This window comes from Gavialis gangeticus, unplaced genomic scaffold (assembly GCF_001723915.1).
Source record: "Gavialis gangeticus isolate Ggan-Ray unplaced genomic scaffold, GavGan_comp1, whole genome shotgun sequence".
NCBI classification, from domain to species: Eukaryota; Metazoa; Chordata; order Crocodylia; family Gavialidae; genus Gavialis; species Gavialis gangeticus.
In genome coordinates, this window is record NW_017729024.1 from 44,810,459 (window position 1) to 44,827,975 (window position 17,517).

General features: G+C 44.2%; 1 protein-coding gene across 1 annotated transcript in view; it reads right to left on the reverse strand.

Annotated features, from left to right (window-relative positions):
* MUSK (muscle associated receptor tyrosine kinase) overlaps positions 1-17,517 on the reverse strand; it is a 106,562-nt gene that overhangs the window by 37,164 nt on the left and 51,881 nt on the right. Inside the window, exons 7-9 of the mRNA XM_019517040.1 lie at positions 13,035-13,194; positions 10,577-10,583; positions 3,654-3,920 (exon numbers count right to left, since the gene is read on the reverse strand). Of these exons, the coding sequence (XP_019372585.1) occupies positions 3,654-3,920; positions 10,577-10,583; positions 13,035-13,194 (434 nt within the window). The remainder of the gene's footprint in view (positions 1-3,653; positions 3,921-10,576; positions 10,584-13,034; positions 13,195-17,517) is intronic.

Below are 17,517 nucleotides of genomic sequence, written 5' to 3' on the forward strand. Positions count from 1 at the left end.
AGCTGTGGGTGGGTGGGTATGGGGGTTTCTGGGTATGCTATTGTGATTATGGATGTGGGTATGGGAGCCATGTAGTGCAGAGTGGCCAGCCTAGCACTGATACAGTTCTCAACCTACAGGAAGGCAGTGTAAAAGAATAAATGCCTCTCGGCACCACTTATGCCTGCTTGTGCTCTGTAGTAATGACTTATCTTTGTTCCCTTCAGTAGTATAACTAAGGGGGGGATCCGTGGGAAGCCAACCCCAGGCATCAATTTAAAAGGGGGACAGGATCGATGGTGGCAGCCATCCCCAGTCCAGCCACCACCACTATCAGCCACCATAGAAACTGCTTGATACACATCTGGATCTCTTGGCTTTAAGTGCAGGTTAACTGGAGGATTACAATCTGCTACTAAGTTGTAACTAAGACCTTGTCTACCCTAGGATTCCAGTTATCAGTGTAACTGCATTACTAGACTGATAGTGTATACCTGTTTTGTATCAGTGGGGCTATATAAAGGGGTTGAGTGGTGCAAATTATCTTGCACTAATGAAAGTTATGACTAAACAAGAGTGGCCAGTGGGCAGGCAGAAAAGTGGGGAAAGCATCAGTCAGGGGGGTGGGGGGTGGAGTGGAAGCGAACAGGCATGAGGGAGGACAGGGCCTGCACTAATGTCCCATGGCCAGTGCTGGAGGGACCCAGAGTAGGGCAGTAGGAGTGTGGGGCATGGGCTGGCAGGGGTCTGTGGAGTTGGGCTGTGCAAGCAGGGAAAGTGGGGAGCCGGCTGGGCTCCATACAGTCCCTGCTAGCTGGGACACCGCGCTCTTGCTGCCCTGCTCTGGGCCCCACTGGTGCTGGCCCTAGGACACTGGCATGGACCCTGTGCTCCCACCCAGCTGCCGCTGGCCCCCACATGCATGCTTACTCCCACTCCTCCCCACCCCAGCCCCACGGGACAGGTGGGGACGAGCATGCAGCCCCAGCCCCACACAGCCCAGGCTCACCTGTCTGGGCTGAGCAGTAGTGGTGGGGAACAAACTGCTGCTCAGCGCAGGCAAAAAGTGGCTCCCCCACTCCCCATGGCTGGTGCTTCCTGGGGCAGCCTCTTCTGCAGGCTGTGCGGGGCTGTCCTCTGTCACCACTGCATCACCACCACCCCATGGGGCAGCAGTGGCAACAGAGAGCAGGCACAGGCAGCCCCATGCGGGCTCTGAGTGGCTGCAGAAGTGGGCACTGGCAGCGGGAGGGTGAGGAGCCACTTTTCGCCCATGCTGAGCAGCAGTTTGTTCCCCACTGCTGCTGCTCAGCCTGGGTCCTGTGATGGCTCTGGGCTCCCCTGTCAGGGTTAAGCAGCAGCAGCAGCTGGGCAGAAACTGCTGCTTGGTGCGGAGGAAAGCAGTTCTCCTGCTGTGCACACATCTCTGTCTGTACCGCGTGGCTGGGCCGGGGGGGACTAGGAGTGAGCGGGCCAGTGGCAGCTGGGCAGGAGCGCAGGGCCTGCGCCGGTGTCCCGGGGCCCAGAGCAGGGCAGCAGGAGCACAGGGTCCTAGCCAGCAGGGGCTCTGTGGAGCCCAGCCAGCTCCTCTCTCTTCCCGTTGGCCCAGCCCAGCTCCACAAACCCCTGCCAACAGGAGGAATTTCAGATCAGCAAAGTGTCCCCTAAGGGGGGAACCTGAGGCCACCATGGGCAGAGGCATACTACCAGCCCATCTCACCCACCCCACTGGCGGGGTGGGTCTTTGCCTTTGACCTCCAGGCTGCTGACATCTGACATTCAAGAGAGAACCTCAGAGTGAAGCTCATGTAGTGGCCAAACACAGCTTGACTCTGTGAACCCTGGGACTGGTAAATACAGGATTGTTTGCATTATTCTTATCTGCTATTGCCATTTATCAATAAAATTTGTCTATTATTGAATGGGGAGGCTGTAGTCAGTCTGAGGGTTTGGGTCTGCCTAGAGCAAGGTATCTGGGTTATAAATCCAGTGCCAACAGCGGGGACAGTAGGTGAATCAGTTGCTCACAAAAATTTGTAAGCTAAGGCATTACATTGAAGCCTAATGCATTTTATCAAGTATATTGCCATCCTTTTAAATATAACTCAGTGGGTACATCTACACAAGATGCTGACTGCAGTAGCCAAAAAATACTGTGCAGTAGCACGTCACAGCATGGACAGTGATAATATGCTACTGCACAGTATTAGACTACTGCTCAGTAGCATCACCTAAAAGACATTTGCTGGCACTACTGTACAGTAAATCCAGTTACTGCACATTTATTTAGTACTTGCTAATACAGAGTAGCATCTCATGTAGACGTGCCACGTGAAAATCAATGTTAATAGTAGCTAGGCACAATGTAAACCTTTACAATGCATTCTGCCCCTGCAGATTTACAAATAGAAAGTGATATTAAAATTGAGATGGAATTAGAACTGACAAGTAGTGGTGGCCCCTACTCTTCTGCAGGTGCAGCTGATGCACTGTCAAGTCTCTGTTTGTCAGCAGAAGAATGCACAGAACCCACTTGCACTGTCTTTGCCTTTAGGAAAAAAATTTTCCTGCTAATTTTAATTTAACAGCGTATCCAGCAGCAGCAACCTTGCAAATCAGACACATGCTAAACTAAAGAGAGAGGATGATCTTTTGGCTAAGATACTGCCCAGGAACATGGAAAATATGAATGCACTATCTGGCACTCCTGCCAACATCCTGAGCATCCACAAGCAAGCTTGTTAATCAGATCTGTGCCTGTAAACAAATATGTGCCTTTAATCCCATCCCTACTTCCCCAGGGTGATGTGAGAATAAATCCTTTAACGTTTCTGAGGTTCTCTGGTACTATGGTTAGGGGACCATGTAAGCAGATATAGAGAATCTCTTTCATATGAGATCATGTCATTGTTACCAAACCTAATACTAAAACGTGTGAGCTTGATGAGATCATACACAAAGGCAGGGGACTTCAGACTATTATTAGAAACCTTGTAATGAAATGGCAGATACACAAAACCAGCAGGATAGATGCACCAGTGATTTCTTACTGGCTATTCAGAGCAGTAGAAAAAAATCAGCTCCCAGTAAAGGAGTCAATGATACCCACCTGCCTGCCTATTTTAGATCCTTTTAAAGTAGTGAATATCCCTTGCTTCTTCATCCACTTACTACCAACAGCAGTAATATTTTAAAAAAATACTTTGTTCTTCTCCTGCCTGAGTATCTTGTCCCAGCAGCTGGCAGTACAGTAGGAAGGATGGAATTGATGGATATATGAGATGAGGGGTTGCTTTCTCTCAGAACATAGCAACTCACCATTTTCCACAGTGCTTTTTATCTGGGGGTGTCAAGAGTCAGTCAGAAATAATTGAAACTCCCTGAAATTTTGGATGCCATTTTTTTTGCAACAAGACAACGCTTCTGCAAACTACAAGATAAATACCACAGTAAACATGTATTAAAGCCAGAGTGCTTGTACGTGTGTCAGTAATGACCAAGTCCCTTGGCACCCAAATCCTAGGAAAGTACATTGTGCTAACTATACTTGGAAATGTACAATAAGCTTTAGATAGGTGCAGACAGTACTTCTTGTCTGGATAAGACCTCTCATCATCACCTCCTTCTGTCAGAACGTCCGCATGCAATACACATGGGCACTCAGTGGCTTTTACCTGCACACAGGTTTTGGAGCCGGTCCAACTCCTGAAGGGTTGCACTCCTGGAAGATGTAGTTACATAACAGAGACTCAGCAGCTGGGTGGCAGAGTGAACTCACTGTTTTCAGTTCCATCCAGGCAGTGTGGACAAGCAATTCTTGGGTCTTCTCTGGGTCAGCATAGGAGGAGTTGAAGAAAACAAGAGCATCCTTCACCAAGATAGCACTACACACCTCACCTCTGTATGTGCTGCAGTAGCCTGCATCACCCTTGTACAGTCTGCTGGTGAAGGGGAACAGTCACATACAGTAAGTGTACAATCATATTCTAACTGAAATGCAGAAGCAAATAGCTAAAGAGAGGCATGCCTTCATCAGTGAGATGGTATTTGAAAAGCTAATACATAGTGAACAAGAGGAAGCACAAACACACTCACTGAAACAATCATGTGCCATCCAGACATGTTACAAAGTGTGACAACGCATAGCCACTCTGCGTGTAACATGAGTTCAGTGTTAGGAAAACCTCTGTGGTTGGAAGCTCTACCATAAAGGTACCTGACACCTGAACCAATCCCAAGCACAACCTAACTCTCAAGATAGATTCTAAACAAGCAATTCCCAAACTAGGGGTCATAGCTCTAAATGTGGTTCAACGGCACTTAGCAAGCAGGGTCACAAGCAGCAGAAACATTCAATGAGAGCAGTCAGGATTGGGCTGGAAGTGGGGTCATGATCCTGGAAGGAGGGGCACGAAGGAAGGAAATTGGAAACTGCTGTCCTGATCCAATATTTACTCAGGAGAGGAAAAAGCTTATCTGCGTTTTCCAATTGCAGTTCCGGACTTCAGGGGACGCCAGAAGTGGAAGGAGCTGACCTAACACAGAATAGGTATAATAGGAAAAAAATAACAATGTATGGTTTTTTATTCCTATTATTTCTCATAACTTTATTTAAACGCTATTAGATTTCTGTCACAGACACTCAGCCTGTGCACCAACCTAGAAACGTGCTCTACCCATCAGTTCCTTCCCCTCCAAGTAAGTGCCCCATGAAAGGCAGATCTCATCAATGTGATGGTTCCAGAGGCTGTACTACAGCCATGCTTGCTACAGTAATAAGGCCAGAAAGGCCATGTCTTCCTCCTCATATCAAGTTATTGTTTCTGTAGTCCTGGGATTGAAGTCCTCCACACACCTCTGCTAGAGGATGAGCATACACAGGTCAACTGTGATACTAGCTAGTAACATGACTGACCCACAGGGGTAGCTTTGGTGCATGAGCCTCCCTGCATGCCAAAGTCTATTCTCTTTACAGTCACACCTCAGCCAGCTATCCCACCAAAAGAGGTCACAAAGCAGTAGGGGTGCAGGAAAATGCACCTGAGAACACCTGCTTTGACTATAACCAGAGCATAATCAAAATGTAAGGAGAGCAGGTCAGGCTGCAGCTGTCTTCACTGCTTGTACAGTCGGTTTAACAGAGGTCATGGAGTTCAATTCACAACATGCTAACTATGTGGAAAGGCCAATGGAGTTATTTGTAGCTTTGTGTTTTATTCCTTCCCCCTCTACAAATAATAATCCCTTGTCAATTTGCTATTTTCATACCTTGAGAAAACTGGGGCTGTATTACATGCAGGAATAGGCAAGGCAACAGAACAAGCCTTTCCCAACACTCATTTCTATGAGTTTCAGATGCTGCTCCCAGCAATCTAGTTATACTTTCTGGCTGCCTCCTGTTTCTAATTGCACTGCCATGGGGTCAATAGCAAAGGGCTGGTTTTTTGTTTGTTTGTTTGTTTTTGGAAGTGGCTGAAAGAAAAGGAAACAATTAATCCTAGTAATGGCATGATGTAAAACATCCTAAATGACAAAGCTGCCAGATAATGGTACAGATTGTCTGAGGAATTTATATTATTTCCTTTAATGGAGGTTTTAAGATGAGGCTGGCCAGGCCTCTGCCACTCATTGTTTAAGGGCAGAGGGGGAATTCCCCTCTCCTACACCTCAGCATGGTTTGGCGTTGACTTAAGTCCACCTCCACAGGTGTGGGGGGAACAGTCTCTCCAGCCCAGGACCTTGCCAGTGCTGGGCATCAATCCACCCTGGGGGATCCCTCCACCTCGGCAAGGGTTTACCCATGCCGGGCACGGTTCAGCACAAGCTAGACCCCAGGCTGGAGGGACTGTTCTCTCTTCTGCAACTGCGGGGGTGCAGTTAAGCTGTCGCCAGACCATGCAAAGAAGTGGGAGGAGGGAAATCCCCCCTCTGCACCAGTGGCAGGGCTCAGGGGACCCTGCCCAGGGTGGGGGAAATCCCTTGAGACATGGAGTTCCAGGCTGGCCTGAGGCTGGAGAGGCTACTCCCCTACTTCCCACCTGCATGTCAGTGACTGGTGCAGGCCTGGGGTGGGGAAACCCTTGCACACCAGAAATCAGGGAGAGGACTGAGAAGGAGAAGTCTGTTCCCCTTCCCACCCTGCGGGGCTGAAAGGTATAAGCAGAACCAGAGCTGCAGAACAACGGCTTTGCTGCCTCAGCTCTGTGACAGCCCAGGGGCAAAGCCAGCCCTGCTCTGCTGGACCAGACAGCACAGGCCAAACCTAATTTGCCCACCCTGCAAGCGGGGGTTTGCAGGGAGGAGAAACCGGGGGGGGATGCAAAGCATCCTGGGATGCTGGACTGTGAGTTAACCTGATTTGGGAAGGGATCTGGAGCAGAAGCTTGATAGACTAGTTAAACCTAAATCAGTGAAGTCTGGTACTACAGCCATACAGATGTATCTTAAACTGGTTTCAGCAATTTTGAAACCAGTTTGTGTGCACTGAACGTCTGTTCTGTTACAGATTTAAACCAGTTTCTGGTCCCATAAATAGCTTTATGTGTAATGTCTGTCCCTAGCCCTTAAGACTAGATTAAAGAAGCACAGATTTAGCCATTCAATGTATTCCTTAGAGAAACTAACTGCACAGCATGAAATAAATTCCAAACAACAAATCTGAATGCAGTGGTCTGTGAGCAGATACAGGCTGGAACTTGCATGTGTAAAATGTTTGTTATATAATGAACAACAGATGCCACAGTCCAAACTCTGCTGAGAGAGAAGTTGTATAAAGATGACAAGGACAGAATACCACATTGTTCTGGTTATATTTTCAGTTTAAATTTTAGGAAAAAACAGTTTATTCTCTCAATATGAGGCAATAACTACAGATAAAGTCCTGAATTACTATGGTGCTTACAAAACTCCCACAGGAGACTCAAACAATCAGTGGAAGGCCCCAAAAGGCTGAATGCACTGCAAATGCTCAACTCAAAACTGCACAGAAAAACCTTCTGACCTGATACTTTTATTTTACACACAAAAATACTTCAAGTATAAAAATAAATACTGTCTGGGGTGGCTGATTATAGGCTGACCTCATGCTTAAACTGAATTCAATTTTTATGCTTTTTGGAGGAAAATGATAGATATATAATCAAACCAATGCAGTAGATGATCAGTTTTGAATAGTTTATCCAGTTTTAGGTTTGGCCATAAAAGAACCTGTTCCAATAAAATGTGATGGGGAAATTTAAAAAGGAAGAACCAGATTTATCCAGATTTCTTAATTCTTGATACTAGACAGGAAAGCTCAGATTAGCAGTACTATTTGTTTTTTATTTCCATTTCAACTGGCATGAATATATCATAGTCACTTTAGTTACACTTTGTATTAAGGATACATTTATGAATAGGGTAAAATAACTTAATATCCAATTTATAGCTTTTTAATAAATGATACATTAAATTAATAGTACTTTGCAGGTCTCTTGGTTGCTCACAACAACATCTTAAAACTCATCCATTACACCATCTACTGACCAACTTTAAGCTATCATATGCAGCTTGTAGCAGGGTTACCAGGGAAGGAGGGGATACAGAAGGGGAATGGTGCTCAGCTATGCTCTAGGGCAGTGGTTCTCAAACTTTTTGTTCGTGGACCATTTAAAAATTCCTGAGGGTCTCGGCGGACCACTTAATAAACTTTCTGCTGTTCTACAAATCAAAGCACACAACTCATATTTTTATATCTGTAGTCTTACCTTTCTAATGAGATTGATGTGCCTGTTTTTTAGAGCAAAGTTCTGGGAAGTCAGGTGTAATGTTTGTCAGCTTTAGCCTTAGGTCACCTTTCTGCGGACCACCTGAACGGAGCTCACAGACCAGTGATGGTCCCCAGACCACAGTTTGAGAACTTCTGCTCTAGCGGATGGCCCAGCCAGCAAGTGAAAGAATTATGTTGATAAGGGTGTGGCCCACCTGGGAAAATTAAAAGACTCAGCATGAAGGAAGAGAGAGTTTGTGGTGCATTAGTGGCTTTCCTGTAGCCTGGTGAATGGGAAAATGCTCCTGCCTGAAGTTAGGAAGGTGGGGCTACTTGGTTGTGGTTTGTGTCGATTGTAGCTGCTTTCTATTTGGGTAGTTTTTGCCTTCATGAGAACAAAACCAGCTGGGAAGGCTGAAAAACTGGCCTAGAATGTAGCAGGGTGGCTTCATCCCTGATTAAGAAACCAGAGCCCAGCAGGGGTATGTTTACAACATTAAGTTTCCATCTACAAGCAATTTGTGAAGGGTTAATCTAAAGTGTAACCCCAGTTTCTTTGTGTGCATATGTTAGTCAATCTACATTTTCACTGACTACCTGTCTTGTATGCATACCAGCCCAGCCTCTGGCTTCTTTACTTTTCATTCCATCCAGGAAGAGCACACACCAGCTGCTGAAACTTCCTTAGCCTGATGAAGGGTTTTTGAACCCAAAAGGTTGCTTAATAATTGTTTTCCAACTATTTAAGTTGGTCTAATAAAAGATATCAGATTCATGCAAAGAACCTTGTCTGCCTGTGTTAGTCAATGCATGAATAACATCTTGCAATTGTTTGCAGCTTGCAAGCCTTGCTGAGACAATCCTGACAAATTAGCTGACAGGCAGGAATTACCATTGTGTCTTTCAGTCAAGGAAAGTGAGACAGCACCAAGACATCAGGCTAGGGACAGAAGTTACACACAAAGTGATTTAAGTCATCAGAAACTGGTTGAAACCTGTAACAGAACAGAAGTTCAATGCTCATAAGGCAGTTTCAAAATGGCTGAAACTGGTTTAAGATAAACCTGGTTGAATGTAGTATCAGACTTAACTAATTTAGGTCAAACTGGTTTATGAAACTTCTGTCCCAGACCCCTTCCTGGTTCAAGTTAAATCACAGTCCCCCAGCTTGCTTTGCAGCCCTGGGCTCTGCTGTCTGCTCCAAAGAGCAGGACTTGCCATGCCTCTCTGCTCCCTAGCTGGAGCAGTGAAGAATGGCAGGTAAGGAGTGGGGGGAGGGCAAGCCTGGGATGTAGTCCAATCTACAGGGTGGGACTGCCCTCTCTAGGCAAACCCTGGCTGGGGCCTGGGGCCAAGGACGGCAGTTAAACTCCCCTTCCCCCACTCAGATTTACTGCCAGTTGCAACTGTGGACCACAAATCCCAGAGGCACCTGGAAGCACGAAGAGGAGCTGACAAGCAATCCTGCAGAATCCTGCTGCTCTGATTCTGGACTGCAAATCCCAGAGACCTCAGGGGCAACAGGAAGAGAAAGTGAACACAGAGTCAGAGAGCCCGTGCTATAGTGTCCCCCCAGCTTCTGGCCTGAGCCACTGCAGGCATGTGGCTACATATCCTGAATCAAAGGTAAATGCGTGTTCACTTCTGATTCAATTTAATCTGTGCAGTTTACACTAACCTGCAAAGATTGAATTGATTCAGCCTCAGGCTTTTTGACTGTCTGTACCTAGCCCTTGAGGCTTGCTCAGGATCCCTGATGAACCTGGTGGTAAAACAAGGCACAGAATCCACACTCCCTGGCCCTGGTCCACAACTCAGTATAGGTAGATTTGCCTCCAGCTCTCATCAGTAGCATACCAACAGAGGGGCGGGAGGGGGCCATGGCCCCCAGGCACTGGCCTGGGGGAGATGAGACGCCAGCCAGAAAGGCTGAGGCACCTCCTGCATTTTGGGTGTGAACCACTATCCTGCCCAGTGCTTTGTAGCTTTCTTTGGCTGTTCTGGCCGGAAATTCTGGCTGCCGCCCGTTTCCCCACGGCCAGAGTGCTGTGTTGCTAATTCCCGGGCAGAAGTGTCGTGGGGTGGGAGGCAGGGCCCCGCACCCTGCTCAGATTGTCCCTGGGGGGTGTAAATGCAACCATTGGCCCCTGGGTGCTGAAGACCCACGGTATGCCACTGGCTCTTACACTAATCCCACAGTTCTGCTTCCAGTCCTCTTTGAAAGCATGATGTGTACAACTGTGTGTGTGTGTGCGTGCGCGCGTGTGTGTGTGTTTTAAAGCAAAGCAATCTCTTCAAAACTCAAAATAAAATGGGCTTAGTATAAAGCTGACAAAGGGGCTATGTTACATCTGGTTTTACCCATCTTTTTGTTCACTCACTAAAAATCTTGCTTTGAATAACTAAATCTATTGACATGACTTTGTACTTGTCATCATATTTAATAATTTAGTGAATATAGGGCCATTACTGTTCTCCATGTCTTGCCTTCAAGCCAGAGAAGCCAATAATGTTGCCAGGAGAGCAAAATCTGGCCCTCAGTATTTTGCCAAGTTAACATATTTTAAATACTCTTATGTTACAGCATTTTCTGTATCAGACAAACAAGTTAATCTGCTTAGAGCCCTGTTTCCACTAGCTGTCTGAGTGTCTGTGTAATAAGCACCATGTTATGTATGTGAGAACTCCTTACAGAAGCTGTTCTTCCTACATGTTTATGCTTGCTGTCAGCAAACTTGCTCCATTATTTTGGGGACTCTATAATATCCTCACAATTCTTATTCTTCTTCTTTTTTTACAGTTTCCCTCATCTAATAAGCACCCCAAGAAAAAATATAACATTGTTCTTACCTCCATTCTGCACAGGATCCAGTCACCCCAATGAACCAGGTATGGGAAAGAAAAGGAAAGGCTTGTCAGTGACAGTGTATGTGTTCCTGTTGAATGCAAAATGTATGAGGCATCTGCTAGAAAATGTTCTAAATTTTAGCAGAATATTGGTACTCATTTTTGTCTTTGCTCTGCTGTTTTGAGGTCTCAGTGTGCCTGGAAGCGATTTGTGGAAGGAGAAAGGCAACTTAGGAACAGGATGTCTTTGAAATTTTTGTGGAAGTGGATCATAGTAGTGGCAGTAGCAGTGGATATGAGAAGTAGGTCTGCAAAATCAATGGTTGAAATAGGAATTTATTCACTATGCGTGATTATAAGGGATACCAGTATTGCCAGGAGCAGCAGCAGTATTAGCGGACAGCGGGCATGTCTGCCCATGCTTTAGTTAATGTGCATTAAATCTATACCTCAATTATGACGTACTAAGAAAATGCACATTTGTCTTAATGTGCTAACTAAAGAGCATGGTTTCTGAGTGACGCTTAATGTGTATTAGCCTCTTTTAATGCGCAATACCTAAATAGCATGTGGTTTTAGTGACACTTTAATGCTAATTAAAATGGTCTAATGTACACGAAAGCACACATGTAGATGCGCCCAGGATCTACAACAGTCATAGTGGGTGTGGAGTTAATGGACAGGAGTAGCAAATAAAGGGATCTTTCCTCCTCCTCTTCCCACTGCATGCCAGCATGTATGGCTGATAGAAGGAAGTCATCTATACCCAACAAATGAACTAACACAGGCCACTTGCACCACAGCAAGTCATGAACCATGGTCCAAACTGTGATTCTGGGTCACCATTGGATCTTTGGGCAAACTGGTTACATACTGTCCCTTATTCAGAGCTTACAGTGAACCTGCCATCAATTCATGTGTCAGCTTGTGAGAAGCTCTGGGTCTTCATGTCTTTTCTTTCTGCATAGGGAAGGTTTTTCACCTTTTCCTGTCCCCAAATAGGGAAGGAATCGATCTCAGCATCATCATTCCTGAGCTTCATTAAGCCAGAATGTCCAGTTTGTGAAACCCAGATCCAGTGTGGCCTAGCCAATGGTATTTAAGGAAAAGGCTGTTTCTCCTTTTCAGCCTAAAAAGCTTGCTTCCTCTTAGAAATTGATGTTTTGAGATTTCTGCATGTTCCATATAGGTTTGGGCACGTGGACAAACTACTGTGAGGTAAGATGGGGGAGAGCTTACAGCACATCAGGTGCTTCTTAGTAACTGCCTGTTTGCATGATCTCACCCCCTCCATAGTTGAGAGGTGAGCTCTTTTGTGCTTATGCCAATGAGAGACATTAATAATGTAATGTAAAGTGAACATGCCCAGATGGATGGGACAAGCAGCTCAGTGACCTGAAGCAGGAAGAGAGCTGCAATTTGCAAGCAAAGACCATTTGATCTGGAAGTAAAATGAGCCTCCTTTGACCCTCTGTTAACTGTGGTGTTAAAAAACTGACATTTTCAATATTTCACCATTCAAACACAAGAGTAAAAGAGCATGAGGCTCTCAGGTTTGCACAATGCTAGGAGTAATAACTGGAGAAGGAAATAAAGGCATAACATTTTTTGCAAAAATATTAATAACATTGACAATTTTTCGTGAAAATCTTTTGAAGAAAGGCCAATTTTCAAAGGAAAAGCTTACTCTTGGAACAAGCTTGTTTAACTCTGTTAAAGAAGCTGCTTAAGGCATATACATTGTATTTAGAAGAATTCTTCCACCTGTCTAGGCTACCAAAGGCACTGGGGCACTAAGTGAGAGATGAATAAAGCAGTAAGTCCAGCTCAGGGGTACAGGGAGTTATATCTCAGCATTCTCCTATATGATTCATCTTACAAATCTAGATGCAGCACTGTAGCATAGCCCTTTTGAGTCTTGTATGATAGCACAAAGGAGCTACAGGAGAAGTATAATATCTCTACCCAGGAAGTTTCTGCACTACACTAACTGGAGCCACAGCAGCCCTGGAGACTGAGGCCAGGAGAGGGTATGGTTACCTTTGGCACCCAAGAATTTGGTGCCACTCTGGTGCCCCACAGGTTTTCCAGTGTAACACAGGGAGATGTTAGTAGCACATTACATCTATTTTCACTTAGCTGTTAGGTGATATTCATACTGTGTCATCACTGTTACTTCCTCCACATGGATGAGTTACAGAGTGCTTCTCGGGCACGGTGGCCAAAATGACAGCACATATGCAGGAAGTGACAGCTGCGCTAGCCTCTGAAGTGTAATAATATATGAGGAAATAGCCTAGCAGAGGGTTGCACTTGTGGCCAAATTTATTCCACTGTAAATTATTATCAAGTAGAGCTGTTCAAGACACTCCCCCACTGCTCCCCTTCCTGGATGTAAGTAAACTGATGTTGGAATTGCAAGATGCTGAGTAAAAGTCGTTTCTGACCTCCCCCAACATACCTGACACGCTGATAGTCGCTGCTGCTTTTGCAGTGCCAAATGCTTTGCTGTGCTTGTTAGTGGCTATGCAAGTGAACAGGCCCGGCCTGGTGACATACACTTGCAGTCTGGAGTCGATTGCTCTGTCTTTTACACTTTCAACTATTGACCCTGCAGAAACCTAAAAGGTTTATTAAAAAAAATAAAAGTGAAGTGTTGGGGGTTTAAAATAAATTTTAATTTTACAAAGTAAGATGGAGCAAATGGATTAAAGTGGAAATGACTTAAAAATGGAATAGCCAGAAACAGGAGCTACAGTGTAATGACACTTTCATATCAACTGGTCTTAATGACAAACGTGAACTTTAATAACCCAGCCTGTCAAGTTCCTAGTGATTTAAGATATCTTTAGCAGGCTTCACTTTCAGCTGGAGGTGCTTGATACTTTCTAAAAAGGAGGCCCCACATGTTAATGTAGATAGCACTACCGAGCCAGCACAGGGTTTTCTGTTTCACACATCTTCAGTAACTATTGATTAAGCTGCAGTTTCAAAGAGCTGTATTTGTATCTCAGCTGGTGTAACTGAATTAAAAATGTAGTTAAGGTTCATTCTCTATTGGTGATAATGCTGAAGTCTGAAAGAATAGATATTCTGACTTTGATATGCTGTGACTGATTGTTGCAGAGAGGGAGGGGAGGTCATTGTGGAATTCATTGAGTCCCAATAAATATGGCATATCCATTTTTACAGAATCACTTTTCAAGATAGAACCATGCTATTAAGGCAACATTCAACAGATCAGACATGCTGGCTCGCATATTCTAAAGGGCTCGTATATTTTCCTACTTTGTGTCCCAAGAACTATGCAAGGCAGTTAAGATTTGGCAAGACTGTTTGCACATTTCAGAAATCTATAAACAAGTGAGCGAGGAGCCATGTAACCTTACCAATCTGTGGTAATTTTACCCTCAGTCTCTTCCTGCTTGTAAACTGCATTGGCATTCATTGAAATAATATTATCTTAATGCAATATTGCTTCTGCAGCATTGCTACAAAAAGGAGTAAAATGGCCATGACAGCAGCCAAATATCAAAAATAAAAGAAGTGCAAGGCACTTGCTTTCAGACCCAAATAATACTACCTGAAAATGGGGATCTGGTCTTAGTTCAGTAAGATTGTTAAGGATGTGGCTAACTTTGAACACAGCTATTGTCTCATTAAAGTCAACAGAATTCCCATGCTGAAAGTCAAGCACGTGCTCAGTCAGGGTCTTTCTCTGCTATTTATGACAGAAATAGATCAGTAGGGTAAAGTGTATTATAGATTTAATTCCACTGCCTTTGCAGTTAATAAAAGCAATGGTACCAATCACTCCTAAATAGTCCAAAACCCTACAACATTTTCAGTTAACTATGTTTAAAATCCTCCTTCAACTAAAATGTATCAACATCTTACCCAAAGTGAATTCATACATTCTTGAAAAACTCTTGCACATGTGTATTTATATAAGAAACACTTTCCACCAAAATGCAGCCAAGCTATCCTAGGGGTGAAATATAATGATTGTTAAATCACTGCACAGATGACTGATAAAGCAGTTTAGGCCAGGAAGTAAGGAATGCATCTTTAAATTGAAGCTTAAAGTGTACAACCTACTGAGGGTAGCAAGTACTATGCAGTGGAATATATATTTGTAACTGGTGGCTCTCAAAAGGTTAAGATACTTTGGATGTGTATTCGGAACAAATTTATTCTCACCGAACCTCTTAAATTTGCAAAATGATGATCTGGCAGGTACTGAGCACCCTGAACTCCTATTTTATTTAAGTCTTGAAAACGTCATTTTCCAGTCAAGATAGGAAAGCTATGGGTGAAATCCTGGTCCCACTGAAGTTAGTTGGAGTTTTGTTATTGGCTTCAATGGGGTCAGGATTTCACCTATTGTCTTACACTTGCACTTCTGTTCTTGGTCTGAAAATTAAACAGATCATAGAATCATAAAGAAGCAGGGCTGAAAGGCACCTCCAGAGGTCATCTAGTCCAACCCCTTGCCTGAGGCACGATAATCCCTATGTAAACCATCCCATACAAACCATCATTTAAATTCTATGTAAGACCGTCAACCCTGACAAAGCACCGACCTAACACCCTAACCTGTCCCAGGTAAAGCAAGAGAACCATGGTAGCCAATGTCTTGAGTCTATGAAATGTTGTCAATATATGCTCAAGAGATCCTGGGTAGAGGGCCACACCTCTGCTACAGAGGAAGGCAAAAAACCCAACAGCGTATATCAATCTGACCATGGGGTACAATTCCTTCCTGACTCCAGATATGGAGATTGGTCTGAACCTGAGTGGAGGGGCAAGACCCTCTAGCCAGGAACCTCCAGCACTGGTTCCAGCAGCAGCACTGGCACAACTGCAAAGCCCCCAGCCTTGACTGTAGCCAACACCTAATTTGAGATCTTTAAAGGCTGAGGGTTTGGGCTCAGTAGGCATACTGGGGAAAGGTTCAATTCGTTATGTTATCAGATCCTGTTCAAGCTTCTTTAAATTATGCATGTGTCTGAGATCTGCATGTCTGCATTAGACCATCATAATGTACCTTCTTTCAGCTAACATTTTGAACAAGAGTCACCAGTGTATACTCTAGACACTTGGAGATACTCCAGTGACACGAAGCAACCATAGACCCAGCTGAACTGACTGGTTAAAGCAGGTGTCTGACTCATCAATATGGCTGGTGCATCTGGGCCTTAATATTGTCCACCATATTATTTTAAAATAAAGTAAAAATGAACCAAACTTAATTTGACATTCATTGTTACATTGTTTCAAGACATGCGGTGCTCATCTGTTTTTGGGAAGTGTTGACTAAGGATCAATGGCTCTTAGTTTCTGGTCAATAAATACGTGCACAAAGAACCACTCTAAGAAGAGACTGATAACAAGAAGCAGCAAGGAGGAATTCTGCAAGACTGGAATCAGACTGAAAGGAGAGAACTAGGTTCATGTGGAAAACTTATGCTATATTTGAAGTAGCTACTGCCAATGGCAGGAATCCTTTTCAGCATCAGTTATAGCTAAAGCTCAATGTCAGGTAGGTTTCTATTAGCAGAAATCAGTTCTGGTTCAAAGGGTGTTATAATGCCCAGAGGTAGTTCCAATCAATTATTTCTTTTAGGAAAGGTCAGGAAGCAGTTTTATAAAAACATTTAGATCCCACAATCACCCAAGCCTATTGGAATTTAGTTGTGTTACAAATTACCCAGTTTGGTTGGATACTGTATCCAGCTCTGAAGCCATCCAACAGCAAGAAGAAGAGTGCATATTGCTATCATCAGTTATTACCTGTATGCCTAGAAAACCTTCATGGATCAAGAACTCACTGAGCTAGAAGATGCACAACTATGGGACCAGAAAGCATCCCAGCATCTACATTTTCAAGGTAACTTCGCTTGGAAGAGAGTACACTGCGTTCTGAATTTTCTTTCCTCTTCCACACCCACACTCCACTTCTATGTTTGTTCATTGTTAAATAATTAATCAAAGAATTTTTCTTCCAGATCCCATTTCTCTGGATGAAACATTGTAATGATTCTCACTGGTACAGAGAAGGAATTTTCTCTGGGGCTAAACCCAGGCCTCCTGATGGAGTTCATCCAGATTTTGTAACATTTGGGCTGACTGGGCTTTAATAAGTTGCTTCCTTGGAAGCCTTCTTTTCCATTTCATACTCCATCATTCTGATCATAATCTGTAAGCGTAGAGCACAAAAGTCAGTTGAGTTTTGCCAGTGTCTTGTGACCTGAAATATTTCCCTCTCTCTCCTCCTGTAGCCTTATTTTCCTTTCTGTTCAATCAGAGCTAAGGAGTCTCATTCAAGCCTGGGATCTTCTGTGGAATTTTACTCAGGCTGATTGCCCTCAGAAAGGAAATCTGAGAATGGTGAGTCATGATTGTTCCTTCTTAGCCTGGATCACACAATGAAAAATGGCTTGGCCTGCCACGTCAAGTTGATAGAACTTGCAGGGACAGGGGAATGTGCTACAGCTGAAAATAATTCAATGGCTAGTTTGAACTCAAGTCCTCTTTGGGTGAAAATGATCTCTTGCTGGCTTGGATAGTTGCAAACAGTATGAGCATTACATACTGTCATTTGTATGATGAAAAATAACAGCAAATAGCATGAGGAAGCCTTATGCAGCTCTTAAAAATGGCAAATACCCATATTTTAGATCTTCCAAGTTGGCTGTCAGTTTTTCTTCTGGGAACCTGAGACTCTCTTCATTAAATTTTATTCCTTTTACTTTTGAAATAAAGTCCTAAGGACTTTTTTCCAGTAGGGTGTTTTGACCATTAAAGTCCCATTCCAGAATGTAGCAAAGGTGACACTTCTCCTTTTCTACCCTGGAAGCTTGTCAGATTGCCATACAGATATTATGAAAGCCAATAGAAGTGACACACATCTGTTGTGGAGACATTTTCTTCACAGTAAGCCA